This window comes from Anoplophora glabripennis, unplaced genomic scaffold, assembly GCF_000390285.2.
Source record: "Anoplophora glabripennis isolate ALB-LARVAE unplaced genomic scaffold, Agla_2.0 scaffold6, whole genome shotgun sequence".
Classification (NCBI taxonomy): Eukaryota; Metazoa; Arthropoda; class Insecta; order Coleoptera; family Cerambycidae; genus Anoplophora; species Anoplophora glabripennis.
This window is the reverse complement of record NW_019416749.1, coordinates 40394-60093: the sequence shown is the minus strand read 5'-3', so window position 1 is coordinate 60093 and position 19700 is coordinate 40394. Positions and strand designations below refer to the sequence as shown.

At 29.6% G+C, this 19700-nt stretch overlaps 1 protein-coding gene across 1 annotated transcript in view; it reads right to left on the bottom strand.

The window, feature by feature from the left end:
- Positions 1-19700, bottom strand: part of LOC108911675 (putative oxidoreductase GLYR1 homolog) — a 54418-nt gene that overhangs the window by 23900 nt on the left and 10818 nt on the right. The window contains exon 7 of the mRNA XM_018716670.1: positions 10034-10207. Coding sequence (XP_018572186.1) covers positions 10034-10207 — 174 coding nt within the window. The remainder of the gene's footprint in view (positions 1-10033; positions 10208-19700) is intronic.

Below are 19700 nucleotides of genomic sequence, written 5' to 3'. Positions count from 1 at the left end.
CTTTCCTACACTGTATGTGCAAAACAGCGAATAGTTTTGTGGTTATGTGGTTAGTATAAAATCATATGCTTCATTCATAGGTCACGTGAACTCATGAACTTGTCAATATTATTTACAAGGTCTTCCTCAACTGTGTTTTATTTTTGCATCTTGAAATAAACTACGGCCTTTTATTAGTTTCGAACATCCTCGAAAAATATAATTTTTCGATAATTGCATTTCTTCAAATAGATGTAATAAAACAGTAGATTTGTACTAGGCTTAAGAGATCATCCAAGAACGTGTGGAGATCATTAGATTAGACTCATGTAACATAAACTCAGAAATAAGAGTTTCAAGGACACACATAAAAGCTGTTCCGTGACCTGCACCAATGTCGGATGAGTCCCACATTGGACAACGACTTCATAGGCGTTGGGGATTACACTTTACCGGCAAATTAACCTGCTTAGGTACTTAGTTTTACATATTATGTGTGTATCACGGTTCTGTCTGTCCTGAATATGAAAAACTTTTTATTTCTAAATTTAGGAGAAAATATCAATGTTTATAAAAATTTCTGTTTGTTCTCAAACTCTTAAATATGTTACTACTTTTTTTATTTTATATGAAGTTAATCAAACAAGAGTGTAAACACAAACGTTTGCCAGCAAACAACTAGCGTGGACACATATTTGTTCAGAAGCATGGACAAATTAAGAATATAGGCATTCTAGATTTTGTAGCTTGTATGGAGATTTTGTCTCGAAGGCCTCGCTATCATCGACAGAAAAAAGTTTATACAATTTCGAAGGAATAACATTTATTCGTTATTTAAAAGGTTCCGAAGAAAAATATTTAAAAATTAGTGTATGTTGTGATGAAAAGTATAAGACAACAGACAAAATCCAAATAGATAGAATCTATTGGTTAATTTTTACGTATAGGTTTATTACATTGTGGAATAAATTTTTAGTTGTTTTGTTTTATATTTTTCTTACAAAAAGAATTTTAGTGTTTTTAGTTTTATTGTTATAAAATTATTAATATATATGTATGCATTTCATCTTCTTGACTTTCTTTGAATACTTCTTTGGGTCAGCATTTATTCGATGTTTTCAACTGAAGTTTCGAAATCAGTGAGAATGATTGTCAAAAAATTTCGGCATCTAGTATCATCACGTATTTTCAATTCTCACTAATTATAGCCTTTGATAAGATTCTTAATAAATAACCGCAACAATTAGGTCGATATTTGAAAAAAAAAAGTAATGGCACAAATGGTGAGCATATGAATAAAATAAATTTGTCATAACCGAAAATAGACAATTTGAAAAAAATATATTTGGTATGTTAATTTAATTTAGTGAAGTTAAATGAAAAGTTAACATAGTTACAGAAGCTTTAGGGATAGGTTTTATTAGAGGATCTTTTTCTTTGGAAACGATATAAATTTATTTATTTAGATTTTAATGTACACGTAAATAAACGGCATGCTTTGTATGACCATTTAATCACGTAATAAACTATGAAATCGCAAAAATCGAAGACAACAATACTATGAAAATCGATAAATACAACTTGAAAGGGCTAATAACAATACTTTACATCGGCGTTGTGAAATTTACGATTTGCTAGAGAATTTACATTTATTTTCACTATTCATTGCCCTTTTTTGATGAATGATATTAAATAGCCTGTCACGAAAATGCAGACTTAAATGAAATAATCTTCCAAATTAGTTTAACATGTTTAAAGGTTAGTGGATGTGCCGTTTCTTAAATGGATCACGTATAATGGCCTTGAACTGGTTTAGCCTTCGCGACGATATATTTACTGTGGCTGTCAAAGCTAGGAAGAACTTTGAAACTCTTAGTAACTCAAAAAATTGGGCTCCAGTTTCAGTCGTATTTAAAACACTACTAAAAAATGTTATGCAGTCGTAAAAAAATATGTCGTAGAAGTAAATAGCTACATTCATAAGGTAACTGATATTGTAATGAGAGGCCGTAATATAAAATAAGGCAAAAAAATAAAGAAATGCAGTTCTTTAAAACTGAACCCCAGAATTTTCAAAATGTCTTCAAGGCCGTTGAAGATAAAACAATGAAAATTGAAGGTAGTTATAGCTGTTGCAATTTCAATTCAATGGACTTAACTTTCTTTGTGTACATTTCCGCTGTATGAACTCTAAAAATTAAAATTTTTTAAACAATTTTTCAGAAGACAGGTGCGTTTGCATCGCTTTGATAGATTTTACTATTTGGGAGTAAAATTGATTTAAGGCCGGCATTTTATAAATAAAAAATCGGACTTTTAGAAAGACAGCAATAACACAAGGAAATCGTGACCACTTTGATAGTATCTAAAGTATATAAATGTTGAAATACAAGGATTCTTTTAATTTTTCGCAGTGAAACATGATAGAAAACATGAGCACCCACGTAGACTTAGGAAAATGTACTTGTCCTATTCTGTCGAGAGTTTTGTAGAAAGTACTCAACAATTGTGAATAATGCATGTGTTAAGAGTTTCTTAAGAGTCTTCTGCGGGGTGTTATTAAGTTTATAGTGCCGTATGCGATTTTATGTATGTTCAAAAGGAGTGTAAAATCAGAAAACGTAACGATAAAGAGAAAAACGATAGAGAGAAAAGAGGTAAAAATATGCTGTTTTTCTTATTCTGAATATGTTGTCAGTTTGTATCCTAAAGAAAACTTGTATAACTAGTACAATGAAGAGGTATTGTTTCTAATTTGCATAGATTTTCTAAAATTCTCGACAGAAAACTGCTATAAATCAACTGAATTAATATTTCTCTAATTTTCGTCTCATAATAACGAAAATGTCCTATATGAAAAGGTTGAAGTAATATTTATCAACAATCTCCGAATCTCTCATTTACCATTACATTAGCATTATAACAATAACGCTGATTGTCAGTTCCAAACTTTATTGTTTTATCCGGAACTGTGTCGGAGATATCTGGAAGGATATCTTGAAGGATCTCTATATTGTCCTCCTAAAACAAAAGGTCTTATCTGCAAAATATCTTATTCTTAGTCCTTTATATTACACTGGACTTATATATATGTTGTATACACTATACACGTACTAAATTTGAAGTCTAGTGAAGCAAAAATCAAATATTTTGTAAATAGGACTTAGAGTTTTAGTAGAGCAGTATAGTAATTTCTCCGCTAAATCCATATAAATTTTTCTGTTCGCTTTACTGGTAGAATGCGTATGTATTATATCGCAGGCTAATTTCAGAACACCCTTTAAAGGTCACGTAAAATAATTTAATTGTTAATGGATTTATATCAGCAAAGTTTTTTACAATTCTACATACGTTTGGATAAAATAACATGAGTACAAAATGTTTAATTGCATTTCAAAACATTGAGTATAAAATTACTTTCCGGAATTTTAATATCTATAATTTACTGACATCAAAAGAAATTGCCTCTTAAACAAATTCAGCAACTTCCTCACAATTTTTAATCTTTTACACTTTTTCAGTTTACTCGTCATGATATGAGTATTTGCTCCATTTTAATAAAACTTGCTACTTATAAATGAAACCACTCCATATTTAACATCACGTAATTTATACGTTACCAAAGTAAATCCTTAATTAACAATAGAAAGTACCAGTTACAAGGCGCATAAATTTCAACATCTATGTATACAGCGCACATTTTTTAAATTTTATACGTTATCAGAAAAGAATGGAAAATTAACTTGGAAAATATTAAAAAGGTGTTATGTGCTATTAAACAAAATAAACTTCTTTTAGTATATTTAAGTTAAAACTCATTTCATCATTAAAGAGACAATATTATTTAGTAGCTGAGTTAACTTCAGATATTTTTTCATTAATCATTCCAAGAAAAAATGTAAACAATTTCTGTAGATACAGCTGTTAAATATTTCATGCGAAGCACAATCGAATAATTCTTGAATATTTAGTCATCATTCCTAGCAAATATTTAAAACATACCCGAAAATCAAGTTATAAAATAAAAACAAATTTTGTGTCCAGCCTCTTTTTAGTTATTTATATTATTTTTATACCCAGATTATAAATTTTTTCATAAAAAATAAAGTATGATTGTCATCTTAGTAAATCTTCCCAGATGATTTTTTTTATGATCATAGAAGAAAGAAAACGATACTACTCTTTTTCTCATTCGAAGCAGTCAGATGACTTGTTAGTGTTCTGTGCACCGACGACATTTGTCTGTCGATTGTGATTAATTTTCTGTGTTATTCAGCGGTATTTGTTGGCATTAGATTTTGTTTTCCGCGTAAACTGCAATTTCTGTTATCAGTAGGTAAATATTTAATATTCTAAATAATGCATATAGAACGTAGTTTATTATATAAATTAGTCATCTATAACATGTACTCAATTAATGCAACGGAGGAAGCAACTATATGCCAGCAGCCACAGCTTTCACTGTGTGTTATTGCTGAAGTTCCCGTGTTGTTGCTGTTTGATAATAACAACCAGGATTATGCATTCGTAAATGTAAACTGCTCCGCAGATAATTCATTTTAATGTTTTGGGGATGTAGCCCAGTAAATGAAATTTGTAATACATGTAATTCAAAAGATAATTCGTTTCAGATTGAAACTTGGTTTAATTGTTAGTTTAGGCAAAATTAAATAATATCTCCCAAAAAGTATTGATTTAAAACAACAAGATCATTGTTTAAATAACGATTATAATGCAAAAATGACCAAAAATGGAGTTTTTTAGCTGTATTAAAAAGCGCTCGCCAACAGGAGTTTTTGCTTTGGTTATACTTATAGGTTTTCAAAAAACGCTTCATTAGAGCCTGCCAAATTAAAATCCATTAACAATTTGTTTAAATAATTGCAAAAAACCAGCGAAATTTGAATTTGCTATAGATAGAAATTGCAGTAAAAGTTGTATTTTGTTACCCTTAAGAAACTCTGAAAATTTGGTAGAAAAATATTTATTTGTTTACGAGGTTTTGCAGTTATTAAGACTTGAAATTTCGAGAATAAATCAATTAATCGTTAAGCTTCATAATAACGGTTAAAGATGTCGAAAAAATGTATTTTATAGTAATTTTTAACTGTAAAAAACGTCCTCGAATACATTTTTACACTTGGAATGTGGTGGGGGAAATACAAACGTTCAAAAGTGGAAATCGAAACTTCAAATCTTAACTGCCCGAAAATTTTGCGATATCTCCGGTAATTGTGAACCAATTTTAACGTTTTTTTTTTTTTAATTTGAGGTAACGCATGAAAATAATAACTGCACGGTCCATTTTGCAATAATTAATTATTAATTTGTTATAAACTATTTGTAAAAAAAATTTTTTTTCGCATTTTTTCGAGAAATAATTATTCACAATGGTACCAATAAACAATTTTCTTAAAAAACAAAATTTTTATGTAAAAAAATTCAGGAAATTACATATTTTTAATGTATAAAGTTTATTTTAATGAGAATCGAGTTTTTGGATGTAATATGCATAACAGTATTATTTTTTAACATTAAATTACATATTATATTTAAAAAAATAACGTTTTTGTTGTTTTAAACCGATCTTTTTGGGAAATATTTCTTTTTGCCATTAAAATAAGTTTCAATCTGTAACGAATGTTTTTACGTTTTTTTTTTATTATTTACTGGGCTAATGATTAAAGTCGAATACTTTTGACACTTCCAACCGTGATAATACATTCAGCCTCTTCAATAACATTAATCATAAATAAAAAAGTAATCTTTGCCATAATTACATTTTATTAATTATATGCGCATATTGTGTAGAATTATGTCTTTACATTTGTACATTATTTTTGAAATGTATGTTTTTCCTCGATATTTTTGTGAACTTATTTTAAAACAGACGTTTATTATTATAACTAATAATATTTATTTTATTATGAGCTTTTTTAAATACCAAATTTCCAGAACGGACTTAATTGGAAATGGCTCCAATTATTTATAGATAAATCTGTATAAAAATTATTTAAAAACAAACTTGAATGAAGATAAAATATCTATTAAAAATACGTTGTAAATCTAAATATTTTAAGTCATCGTCCTGAATACACTTTTGCTACAAAAATTTTTTGCGATAAAAGTTGGGTAAATAAATAAAAACACCATTCCTGGACACATTATGAATAAAGAAATGAAAAGAACGAAAATAAAGATATGCAGGTATTAAGGAGGAAATTTCAAGTGAAAAAATGAAAGTTACGCATCAAATAATGTCATCAAATACAGGGCGATTTCACAATAAATTTTTTATTCTCTGTCTCTCTTAAGATGATAAAAATGTCGAATTTATGATTTTCTTTTTACTAAAACACTATATTTAACACTACCTATCCAAGCACCACAAAAAGCTTCAGATTCGAGTTGAGAAGATCAAAAATTGTCAAAAATTGAAACTGACAAATAGGTAACATTTACCATTTAATTTTCTCTAATTGCTTCCAAATTTAGTAAATGGTCACACATTTTCTTTTTAAAGAAGTATTTTAATATGTTGCCATATGTTTTCACAAAAAATGATTTTTGGATTGGCGTTCCTAAATTTTATTTTATTTCCTGGCAGACCCCTCACGAAAAACGGCACTGTTTCACGCCTATTTAGATTTTTGAAATAATATCAATATCGATTTTTATTAAAATCTAAGAGGAAGATTAATTTTTAAGCGTTTAGTGTAACTGTTTATATTGAAAATATCATTCTGAATGGATAATTGAAATTAGTTCCACATATTTCAAGCTTATAATTTTAAAAACTATGTTAATATGAGAATTAACGGGTTGTGGCATGGCTATATTCTCGTTTTGTGGCCATATCAACACAATTAAGATAGTGCGCGTATTTATTATGCATGTATGACTAAACATTATCTCAGTCAAATTATCAATATTCTTTGTACTACAAATTATAAATCAATTTATATTACCTTTTCGAATGGTAAATAACAATTGCAAATTCTTACTATCGGTTTTTAACTGCTGATTCGGATTTCTTTTGTTTTTCATTCCACTAATATTTTTATAATTAATATCTTCAAATAATAACAGTAAACAAGCTTACTTAAGGAACGTGAAAACAATAGTTTATCAGTTGCCTTTATATTCTTAATAATAATTTGAGAACATTTTTCTTAGTAGCATTATTTTGACAAAAATGTAATAAAATAAAGAAATTACGATACGTAGGAAAGAAAGGATTTTCTCTAGGCTTAGTCAATGCGAAAGTGACATGGAGACTTTCATTACTTAAGACGAAAATGAGTGTCAAAATAATTTGATTTAAGACAGCTTGTGGACAATTGGTTCGCACACGAAAAAAACGGCATTTTCATTGCGTTGCGAAATATACAATTTTTAGGGACAAATAATAATGTTAGAGTTAGAGAAGGATAATGTTATTGTATCTGTAAAAGAAAATATTGCTCTGTTGTGGAAAATTGCTGTTCACATACCTTTTATTGTTTACTTAATTCGCGGGAGAAAGCGTTGAAACAATCCTTATAAATATTTTTGAAAGAAAGTATGTATTTATTTCTTGCGTTTCTTAAATAGTTTTTTTTAAATAATTTAGCACCCTGTAAATTTATTAATTTTACACATGGAGCTGTAAGATTATTATTTTTTTATTTTTTAATTTAGTGTGACAAATAAAAGAAACAAATTTTGTATTCAACAAATGAAACAAATGCAAGACTACAAGAGTGGCAAAAAATGAAAATAGACAAAAAATCATTTTTTTAATAATTTAGCACCCTGTAAATTTATTTATTTTACTAACATGGAGCTTAGGGTGGCCCAAAAAAAAAACGAATTTTTTTTTCGCGTTTCTTGTTAAAATATGTTGGTTTATTATGTTTTAAGAGCCCCCTCAAAAAATCAGCTCAAAACAAATTTTTTTTTAGAGGTCGCTCAAAATTTTTAAAAATTTCCAAAATCGTCAAATATGGATTTTTTTTTAAATTTTTTCTCGTTATTTTCTGGTTGAAAAAAACCTCGATTCTGAAAATTTCAAATCGATATTTTAATTTCTAAAGGTCACTCATGATTGTTTTAACTTTAAAAGTAGTGTACCTAAAATGATTTCGAGCGTTTTTTTATTTTTTAATTTAGTGTGGCAAATAAAAGAAAAAATATAAATATTTTTTGTATTCAACAAATCAAACAAATGCAAGACTACTAAGAGTGGAGAAAATTGAAAATTGACAAGAAATCCTCACCTGTAAAACCTTAAACTTTTTATCTAATTAAAATTTAAAAAATTATATTTCTCATACATTTTTTTGCATATTTTGTATGTTGAAAAAACTAAATACAAACGAAATGCTTTTGAAATGTTTTTAGGCTCAACAAAAGTTTTTTTACAATTTCAAATTTTATACATGGTGTTTAAAAATTATTATCAACCTAAATTTTCTATTAATTTCCCAGCCAATAGTAATAATCACTTACTGTAATACCCTTACATTACAGTTCAAGTTACTTAGATCCCTCAGGCTATATATCATTGTAATCTCGAGAAATCATTCTCATTTAATGTAAAAACATACAAATATCCCTTTTTTAAAATCATAAGTTCAAACTTGTCACGGATTTATTAAACACCCTGTATAAAGTCCAAAACTCATACAAAAAAAATAACTCCACCATCGGAGTAAAGTATTGAGAGAATAGCTATTTTTTGTATATTTCTTAGACAATCAAATTTACTGAAATTAGTTAAGTATTTGTGTATAGTTTCAGTTTTTCAAATTATTTAGGCATTTTGCCACGTTAGAGGAAATAAAAAAATAATTACATAAACCCTTGGACCAAATGTTTTCTCTCCACAGGTTATATGCCCCAGCTGGCATTGAATTACACCCGCAATATCTGGTAAATATCTAAAATCGTTTATCAGCAGAGCCACCAGATGTAGACCAGTTTCGAAATCATGAGTTCACAGAATGCCATAGGTGAAAGAACCAACAAACTATTTAGCAATTTAGATGTCTATCTACAGACATGTTTCGAGTATTGGTCATTTATAACCCACAATAATAATAATAATAATAATGATTATAATAATATGCCTTTATTTTCATATAAAAAGCATGTTTCTTTAGTTAAAAAGTTTAGTCAACCTAATGCGGTACTAGTCATGCGTTCATACCACCTACAGATTAGTAGGTCACTTTGTGTCAGTAAGTACATGTGCTAGTAGACATAAAGTAACAATGACATTTAAATATATGATATATGACATATGCTGTGTAGGTTATATCTCACCAATTTGAATTAGTTTTGTATAGAAAAGAATTAAAAAAATGTTTTAGTTGTGATGTTAATTCGCAGCATCTTAGATTGATGACTTTTTATATTATTAGCCACAATAAAATTTTATGGTGTGACACGGCGTTTATAATACAAAAATTTTGATTTATTCAAGTCACGAGACAGGTAAAGAAGAATAAGCTCAAAGGGAATCCAAAATTAATGAGTAACAAGGCAGGTAATTACAATTTCTGTTCGATATTATGTTCTCGTTACATTCTGAGCAATCTCTTTAAGCCAGGCAATCAAAAATAAATATATTATATTTATTATGTATAATAATGAACTTTAAATGTGCTTCCTGTTTTCTTGTGAAATGCGTAAATACTCTTGAGTATTAAGAATTATTAAATAAATAAATAGTTTAATATTCATAATTGTTTTTGCATTTCTTGGGTTTTGAAAAAATTTTTCCATCTTATAAACTGCTATTAGAAACTGTTTAATTATGAATTTGTTACTTTTCATTAATTTCACATATTCATTAAAAAAAAATAATATAAAGTTTTTCCATGAAATAGATAACGATGACATAAACTAATAGAAAATATTTACACCAAGGAAAAACACAGAACGCTTATGGTAATGGTTTAAAACAAATGTTTCAAGGCAAATAAGTTAATCTTAAAAATATATCTTTTACTCATTTGGTGTTTGATAATTATTTTTATAATGCTATAATTGTAGATAAAAAAAAACATACCCTTTTCAGCGTTCTACTATACAGGTTTACAGTATGGCCAGAGTTGATAAGATTCTTCACAATTCCTGTACCAATATTCCCTACACCAATGAAACCAAATGTCAATTTTGAAGCCGAGATGTTTTTTGTCTTCAACAGCTCGGACAGGTTGTTCAGGTCCACAGTAGGAGATTCCTGAAATAACAAAGAATATAAATATAGTAAACCATAAATTTAAAAAAAAATTATTACAAATATAAATATGAAAATTAAAATTTATCTACTTTTATACATAATTTGCAAAAAAATCGCAAATGACATTCATATAAATTTTCAATGCTCCCCGTGTAATCAAAAATTAAGTTTAATAATATTCTAATACTTGACTATTTAAAAAAAATAATAAACCATTTGTTTAAATTATCCGTAACACATACTGCAACTTTTAATTTTTTTACCTTAGGCTCAAACACTATACCAGGACTCATTTTTGTTACAGAAAAGCTTCAACAGCACACAAAACAGAACAAAACAATAGACTTGTATATGTTTAGTTATAATAAGCAAGACTTCGATTTTATCTTTTATAAGTACACTCCCTCCATTATGCTTTTAGTGATGGGAGAATTATATCTTTCGAATTATCGACAGGAAAAATTAATAAAAACAAAACAATTTTAAAAAATATATTAACTGGATGGATAAAATGTGGTATGTAGTATGTCGACACAAAATTTCTCTAAAAAACACGTTTTAAATTTACTACAAGTTTGATTGTGTTTTTACTGCCCCTATACTCCTCAAGTTGTTGGTAATAAATGTTAACCCAACAATTAAACTTGCGATTTTTAATATAAAGCACCCACATTATGCTAAATCGAATAGAATATTTTTTCAGGATTACTACTCGTATAATTTAAGGTCTATTAGAATTGGTGTTACATTTTTCTTTTTTTAACACATGACTTTTACGGCATGTTCTTTACCTTATTATTACAGGAAGGCCCATAAAGCCTCACAGTATTCTTTGTAGATATGATATACAGTGTGTTCTTTTTTTCTTTAAGTTTGAAATGCCACACCTTTAAAAAACATCCTGTACAAAATTCAATACCATCATAAAAAATGTATAGTGTTCGCTACAACTTTCATATTCATGATTTTCTTTTATTTTAATTAAAAACAAAAAAGTTATGTTGTAACATTTATAACCAATAACATGGTATAATCGTTATGTAAATTTTGCTAAATTTATTATTTCATCTATAACTTTGTCGACACAAATTTTATAGATAATACAAATAAATGGTTATGAATAACAAAAATGTTTGCACAAGGGAATTAATGTACCTAACAAATAATTATTGTATTAGTCTACTGGCTAGAGAGCTGCGCGATGTTCTTCAGATTGTTTATATTTTTTTCCTAATCTTACATTTAGAAAAACAATAGATTTTTCTCAATTCCAATGGAATTTTGTTGTTACATACGAGTACTGATAGAGGATCAAGGACATTTAATATGAAGATGTACAGGGTGGCCGATTTTTGGTAGTTTTATAGGGCACAGCCAAAACGGTGATAGGTACAAAAAATCTGATATCGATGTTCCGTACTCTTCTTTTGAGTTTACTTCGCTGGTACTAAAAGATCTTGGCTAACTTGATTAGTTTTAGATATACAGGGTTTTTTTGAAGAATCTCCCATTTATATTTACCTCTCTATCTCCGTTGTCATTAAATTTAGAAGAAAAAAGTTATGTGTTCAATTTTTTATGAGGAAGCCATTGGCGTACCTACTCAGATATTCAACGGGTGTCAAATATCCATATTTACAATGCGACTAGCTCTTTCTATCTACTTTCTCTTTTTTTATAGTTGTTATTTTTGTTTAGTTTTTGTTTATTAGTTACTATACCATAATAAAACCTATGAAGTACCTAAATACTAAATAAATCTCATGGCCAACTGAAAAAATATACATTTTTTACATTTTTCTTCATTTGGGCAAATAAAAAGTATCTATTATTATATACGGCTGAAAAGGTAAAAAAAATGCTATTCATCGGGATGACCAAATACAGGGTGTTCTATTTAAAAAAAACCTGTTTATGAATATCGGAAAAACTGTGCGATTTGTAAAAAATCTGAGTATACCATTGGCTTCTTCATAAAAAATAGAACAAATACTGTTGAAACTTTTTTTTTCTAAATTTTATGACAACGGAGATAGAGGTTAATGTAAATGGGCGATTTTTCAAAAAAACCCTGTATATCTAAAACTAATCAAGTTAGCCAAGATCTTTTGGTACCAGCGAAGTAAACTCAAAAGAAGAAGACGGGACATCAATATCAGATTTTTTGTATCTATCACCGTTTTGGCTTTACCTTATAAAACTATCGAAAATCAACCACCCTGTACAATTAAAGTTCCAAGAGCTAATAGCTAATTTTATTTTGCAAATCGAGGCCTTTACAGGTATTCCACAATGATTTTCAAAATTTTTTATGTATCCAATACGTTTTTTTAGAAAGAAAAAAAAATAGTTTCTGGGAAGATCTAAATCGTATATTGGGAGTAAAAAAACAGGTTTGCTAAAAGTACTGACTTGTTTTAATAATTTTTATTTGAAAATATTTATTTTGTCTTTTATTTCATAAATGTATCCCTTTTTTAAATTAATTATAGTGTCACAAGACAAGGTACCAAAAATAAAGGATTTTTCAATCAAATGTAAGAATATCATTAAATAACCTGCGAGTGAATGAAATTATATATACATGGACAAAAATGGCATACAGCGTGAGAAAATTAAGACTCGCTTCAAACCAGTGGATCACATGTTGTTCAACATTTATGTTACTGGAAATAAAAATGATATTCAGACTTTTGTGCATAGCTTTTACTGTTTTTTGAGCAAATTAACAATTTGTAAAGGTATGTTTACTTGAATTGGAATTAGAGTAATACGTGTCAAAAATGAAGCATTTTCCTGGTTACAATTTAAGAGTATTTTCTTACAAAAATATTTACTTAAAAAAAAAAGATAGGTATATAAAAAATATATTGTTTGTTGTTTTGTAAAATATTTTTATGCTTTCCCTTACATTGTCTTATTTATCATTTCATTTAAACTATTTCCTTTGGCTCTTTTCAGCACTTTATTTTATTATCGTTACTCTTACTGTTCAAATGATACATGTCCATAAAATTTATTGTAAAAACACAAATCAACTGTAGCAGAGAAATTAATATCCTGTATGCATCGCGAATAGAATAAACAAATTAATAGATAAATGCCCAAATCTGTTTTTCTTAAGGAAATGAATCAAAATTACAATGATAACAGGATTTGAAGGGTCTGTCAGGAAGACATGGATGGCTATTAGAACATGTCATAAATAGGTGTTAAAAGACTTAAAACAGACTGATTGGATGCATGGGTGCCATTGATGTACCCAGCCTTCAAAAAGTGGGTGGCACCTTACTTGGTGAAATTATCTATATATTTGATGGGTTTGTCTATTTTGCCTTCGCAATCAAAATAATGTGCCATAAGTGTAATGTGTTAAAGGTTATTGTTATGCCAGCTTCACACGCAACGTAACCACTTAATTGTGCAGTAAACCACGTGTCCAAATATCTGTGTCCATGATTCTCTATCCACACATCACAGTTTGAGTCTGCAGATAAATCACTATGATTTATTAGCTAGGTGTTGCTAAGCAATCAAAAGATTGTCCGTATAAGAGGTTTGATCAAAAAGTAACGGAAATTTCCAAATTGCACGTGTTGCATTGTTGAGCTGATTCTTTTTTTGTGTATTGGTAGTACTATTAGTGATGTACCTGTCAATATTTCGGATCAGAGTTTGTTTGATATTTTAAGAGCAGTGAGCATTCAAAATGTTAAAGAAAGCCTTTGACAATACTATATCACAGCCAAGAGTTTATCAAAGGTACAAATGTTTTCAGGAAGGCCGAGGAGACATCGAACATGAAACAAGATCTGGTCAAATGTGAAAGTCCTTCTAACCGTTTTCTTCAACTACACTGGAATAGTTCTTCACAAATTTTTACTGCCTGGACATACAGTTAACAAGGAGTACTAAAGTTTTGAGCAATTTGCCTGAGGCAATCAGGAGAAAACAACAAGAACATGAGAGACAACTAGTGGAGTTTACACCACGCCAACCAGCGCATACCGCTTTGCTTATCAAACAGTTCTTGGTGAAATACTCTTGTGATGCCGCAACCACCCTATTCTCTGGACATGGCCCCTGTAACTTTTCCTATTTTCCAAACTCAGCGGGATATTCAAAACACAATATTTTTCAACAATGGGTAATCGCAAACCTGCTCAAAACTATACCTAAAGAGGTGTTCCACCAGTGTTTCTCAAACTGGAAATTAGGTTGGTATGAGTGTATAATATCACAGGGACACTACTTTAAAAAGGACGTGATAAAAANATTATATTTAGGAAAATCATTGATTTTTTTATTTTACATTACATTATTTACATTTAATATAAAGATGTACAGGGTGGCTGATTTTCGGTAGTTTTATACGGCACAGCCAAAACGGTGATAGATATAAAAAATCTGATAACGATGTCCCGTCCACTTCTTTTATTTTATATATACAGGGTTTTTTTGAAAAATCGCCTATTTACATTAACCCCTTTATCTCCGTTGTCAATAAATACAGAAGAAAAAAGATTGAATATTATTTGATCCATTTTTTTTTAAGCCATTGGCGTACTCAGATATTCAACGGGTGCCAAATATCCATATTTACAATGCGACTCGCTCCATTGCCAAACGTTGTCATCAACGAAATTGGCCGACAATGCACTTGCTATGACTGTGTTATGCTACTTTCCATTCTATTATTCTTTCTCTTTTTTTTATAGTTGTTATTTTTGTTTAGTTTTTGTTTATACCATAATTAAACCTATGAAGTACCTAAATATAAATGGATAAGCTAATTCATTTTTTCTTGTAATTTTTTAGTCTGTTAGGTGCCAAATTTAAATTTTTTTTTATAGAAAATGAAGTAAGAGACAAATACTAAATAAATCTCATGGCCAACTGAAAAAATATACATTTTTTAAATTTTTCTTCACTTGGGCAAATAAAAAGTATCTATTATTATATACGGCTGAAAAGGTAAAAAAAAATGCTATTCAACGGGATGGCCAAATGTGTTCTATTTAAAAAACCTACGTTTATGTAATATCGGAAAAACTGTGCGATTTGTAAAAAATCTGAGTATACCATTGACTTCTTCATAAAGAATAGAACAAATACCGTTCAAACTTTTTTCTTCTAAAGTTTATGATAACGGAGATAGAGAGGTTAATGTAAATGGGCGATTTTTCAAAAAACCTTGTATATCTAAAACTACTCAAGTTAGCCAAGATCTTTTGGTACCAGCGAAGTAAACTCAAAAAAAGAGGACAGGACATCTATATCACATTTTTTGTATCTCTCACAGTTTTGGCTGTACCCTATAAAACTATCGAAAATCAACCACCCTGTACAATTAAAGTTCCAAGAGCTAATAGCTAATTTTATTTTGCAAATCGAGGCCTTTACAGGTATTCCACAATGATTTTCAAAATTTTTTATGTATCCAATACGTTTTTTTAGAAAGAAAAAAAAATAGTTTCTGGGAAGATCTAAATCGTATATTGGGAGTAAAAAAACAGGTTTGCTAAAAGTACTGACTTGTTTTAATAATTTTTATTTGAAAATATTTATTTTGTCTTTTATTTCATAAATGTATCCCTTTTTTAAATTAATTATAGTGTCACAAGACAAGGTACCAAAAATAAAGGATTTTTCAATCAAATGTAAGAATATCATTAAATAACCTGCGAGTGAATGAAATTATATATACATGGACAAAAATGGCATACAGCGTGAGAAAATTAAGACTCGCTTCAAACCAGTGGATCACATGTTGTTCAACATTTATGTTACTGGAAATAAAAATGATATTCAGACTTTTGTGCATAGCTTTTACTGTTTTTTGAGCAAATTAACAATTTGTAAAGGTATGTTTACTTGAATTGGAATTAGAGTAATACGTGTCAAAAATGAAGCATTTTCCTGGTTACAATTTAAGAGTATTTTCTTACAAAAATATTTACTTAAAAAAAAAAGATAGGTATATAAAAAATATATTGTTTGTTGTTTTGTAAAATATTTTTATGCTTTCCCTTACATTGTCTTATTTATCATTTCATTTAAACTATTTCCTTTGGCTCTTTTCAGCACTTTATTTTATTATCGTTACTCTTACTGTTCAAATGATACATGTCCATAAAATTTATTGTAAAAACACAAATCAACTGTAGCAGAGAAATTAATATCCTGTATGCATCGCGAATAGAATAAACAAATTAATAGATAAATGCCCAAATCTGTTTTTCTTAAGGAAATGAATCAAAATTACAATGATAACAGGATTTGAAGGGTCTGTCAGGAAGACATGGATGGCTATTAGAACATGTCATAAATAGGTGTTAAAAGACTTAAAACAGACTGATTGGATGCATGGGTGCCATTGATGTACCCAGCCTTCAAAAAGTGGGTGGCACCTTACTTGGTGAAATTATCTATATATTTGATGGGTTTGTCTATTTTGCCTTCGCAATCAAAATAATGTGCCATAAGTGTAGTGTGTTAAAGGTTATTGTTATGCCAGCTTCACACGCAACGTAACCACTTAATTGTGCAGTAAACCACGTGTCCAAATATCTGTGTCCATGATTCTCTATCCACACATCACAGTTTGAGTCTGCAGATAAATCACTATGATTTATTAGCTAGGTGTTGCTAAGCAATCAAAAGATTGTCCGTATAAGAGGTTTGATCAAAAAGTAACGGAAATTTCCAAATTGCACGTGTTGCATTGTTGAGCTGATTCTTTTTTTGTGTATTGGTAGTACTATTAGTGATGTACCTGTCAATATTTCGGATCAGAGTTTGTTTGATATTTTAAGAGCAGTGAGCATTCAAAATGTTAAAGAAAGCCTTTGACAATACTATATCACAGCCAAGAGTTTATCAAAGGTACAAATGTTTTCAGGAAGGCCGAGGAGACATCGAACATGAAACAAGATCTGGTCAAATGTGAAAGTCCTTCTAACCGTTTTCTTCAACTACACTGGAATAGTTCTTCATAAATTTTTACTGCCTGGACATACAGTTAACAAGGAGTACTAAAGTTTTGAGCAATTTGCCTGAGGCAATCAGGAGAAAACAACAAGAACATGAGAGACAACTAGTGGAGTTTACATCACGCCAACCAGCGCATACCGCTTTGCTTATCAAACAGTTCTTGGTAAAATACTCTTGTGATGCCGCAACCACCCTATTCTCTGGACATGGCCCCTGTAACTTTTTCCTATTTTCCAAACTCAGCGGGATATTCAAAACACAATATTTTTCAACAATGGGTAACCGCAAACCTGCTCAAAACGATACCTAAAGAGGTGTTCCACCAGTGTTTCTCAAACTGGAAATTATATTGGTATAAGTGTATAATATCACAGTGGCACTACTTTAAAAAGAATGTGATAAAAATTGAAGATTAACTAAATACTTGCTAAGAAAATTAACAACTCCCGTTACTTTTTGATCAAACCTCGTATACCGTCATCCTGTGAAAACATTCTACCAAAATATGTAAAAATTTACAGGGTGTCTCAAGATAATAAAACACTTGTTTTTCTTTTAAATAAAAAACAAACAAATACCTTGTGAAAGAGCTGAATAAATTATACAGGGTGTCCCAAAGCTCATGCAACAAAATTTGGTCACAGATTATTAAGACAAATTTAGGAGACCCGTATTTTTTATTTTTGCCAAGTGGCCCCCTTTTTCGAAGTTACAGCCCCCTGAAGTCCGCCCCTAAGAATAATCTTTTTTATCTCAGAATCCTGTTGTACGAGAATCACTAAATTTGGTACACCGGGGTTTTATCTCATGTGGAATCTGATAGTGCTACGTTTTTTGGCGGGGAACACCCTTAAGACAATTTTTCATGAGCCCCCTTGCCTTTGGAGCCAAAAAAAAAATTTGGTCGCATATTTAAATTTTTTAAAAATTATCAGCCCACTAGAAAGCCATTAAATTTAGAAACTTTTTGTCTCTTTATACTTTTTCGTAAAACGCAATGTTTTCGAGAAAAATGTCAAAATGTGATCGAATGCATATCGTGCCATTTTCCTCAAAAACATTGTGTTTTACGAAACAAATATAAAGAGACAAAAAAGTTTCTAAATTCAATGGCTTTCTAGTCAACTAATAATTAAAAAAAAAAATTTAAGTTGCAACCAAATTTTTCTAGTTCCAAAGACAAGGGGGCCCACAAAAAAGTGTCTTAAGGGGGTTTCTCGCCAAAAAGGGTAGCACTGTGAGATTCCACATGTCATAAAACCCCTGTGTACCAAATTTNTGGCCCCCTTTTTCGAAGTTACAGCCCCCTGAAGTCCGCCCCTAAGAATAATCTTTTTTTTTTATATCAGAACCCTGTTGTACGAGAATCACTAAATTTGGTACACCAGGGTTTTATCTCATGTGGAATCTGATAGTGCTACGTTTTTTGGCGGGGAACACCCTTAAGACAATTTTTCGTGGGTCCTCTTGTTTTTAGAGCCAAAAAATTTTGGTAGCATAATTAAATTTCTTAAAGATTATCAGTCCACTAGAAAGCCACTAAATTTAGAAACGAAAACGCAATGTTTTCGAGAAAAATGTCAAAATGTGATCGAATGTATATCGTGATTCACCATTTTCCTCAAAAAAATTTTTTTACAAATCAAATATGAAGAGACAAAAAAGTTTCTAAATTCAATGGCTTTCTAGTCAACTAATAATTTAAAAAAAAAATTTAATTTGAGATCAAATTTTTCTGGTTCCAAAGACAAGGGGGCCCACGAAAAAGTGTCTTAAGGGGGTTTTTCGCCAAAAAGCGTAGCACTTTCCACATGTCATAAAACCCCTGTGTACCAAATTTAGTGATTCTCGTACAACAGGGTTCTGATATAAAAAAGACTTCTTAGGGGCAGATTTCAGGGGGCTGTAACTCCGAAAAAGGGGGCCAGTTGGCGAAAAGAAAAAATATGGGTCCCCTAAATTTGTCTTAAGAATCTATGACCAAATTTTGTTGCATTAATTTCGGGACACCCTATATTTTACTTTTTCAATAAGTATCATGAAAGACAAGGAAGCTATGGTGGAAGAATTTAACATTTTCACGTGATGACCCTGTACTTAAATTTGCCATATATGTCAAGGCTGTTTTGTGTCAGTTATAATTAGAAATTGATTAGTATAGTAGAAACAAGATGTTACCATTCTGTGTTGCAAATTTGAACTTTTTTTGGATTTACACCTATTAACATTCCGTCCATACCGATTAAACAGTATAAAGCAAGAACTTGTACATTCTATGTAAATGCAAAAGTGGAATAGTAGCAATAACAAATATCTGAAGACAAAAAATATTCCATGGAAAAAATACTTTATTTTTTCGTATTCCAAGTAAAAAATGTATAATTTAATATCCTCCTTAAACATAATTTTTAATTTTTTATATTAATCTTGGACGTGGTAATAGCAAGTTGCAAAGAAAATTATAAAATTAATTACAAACTGTTAAAAGATAAACATAATA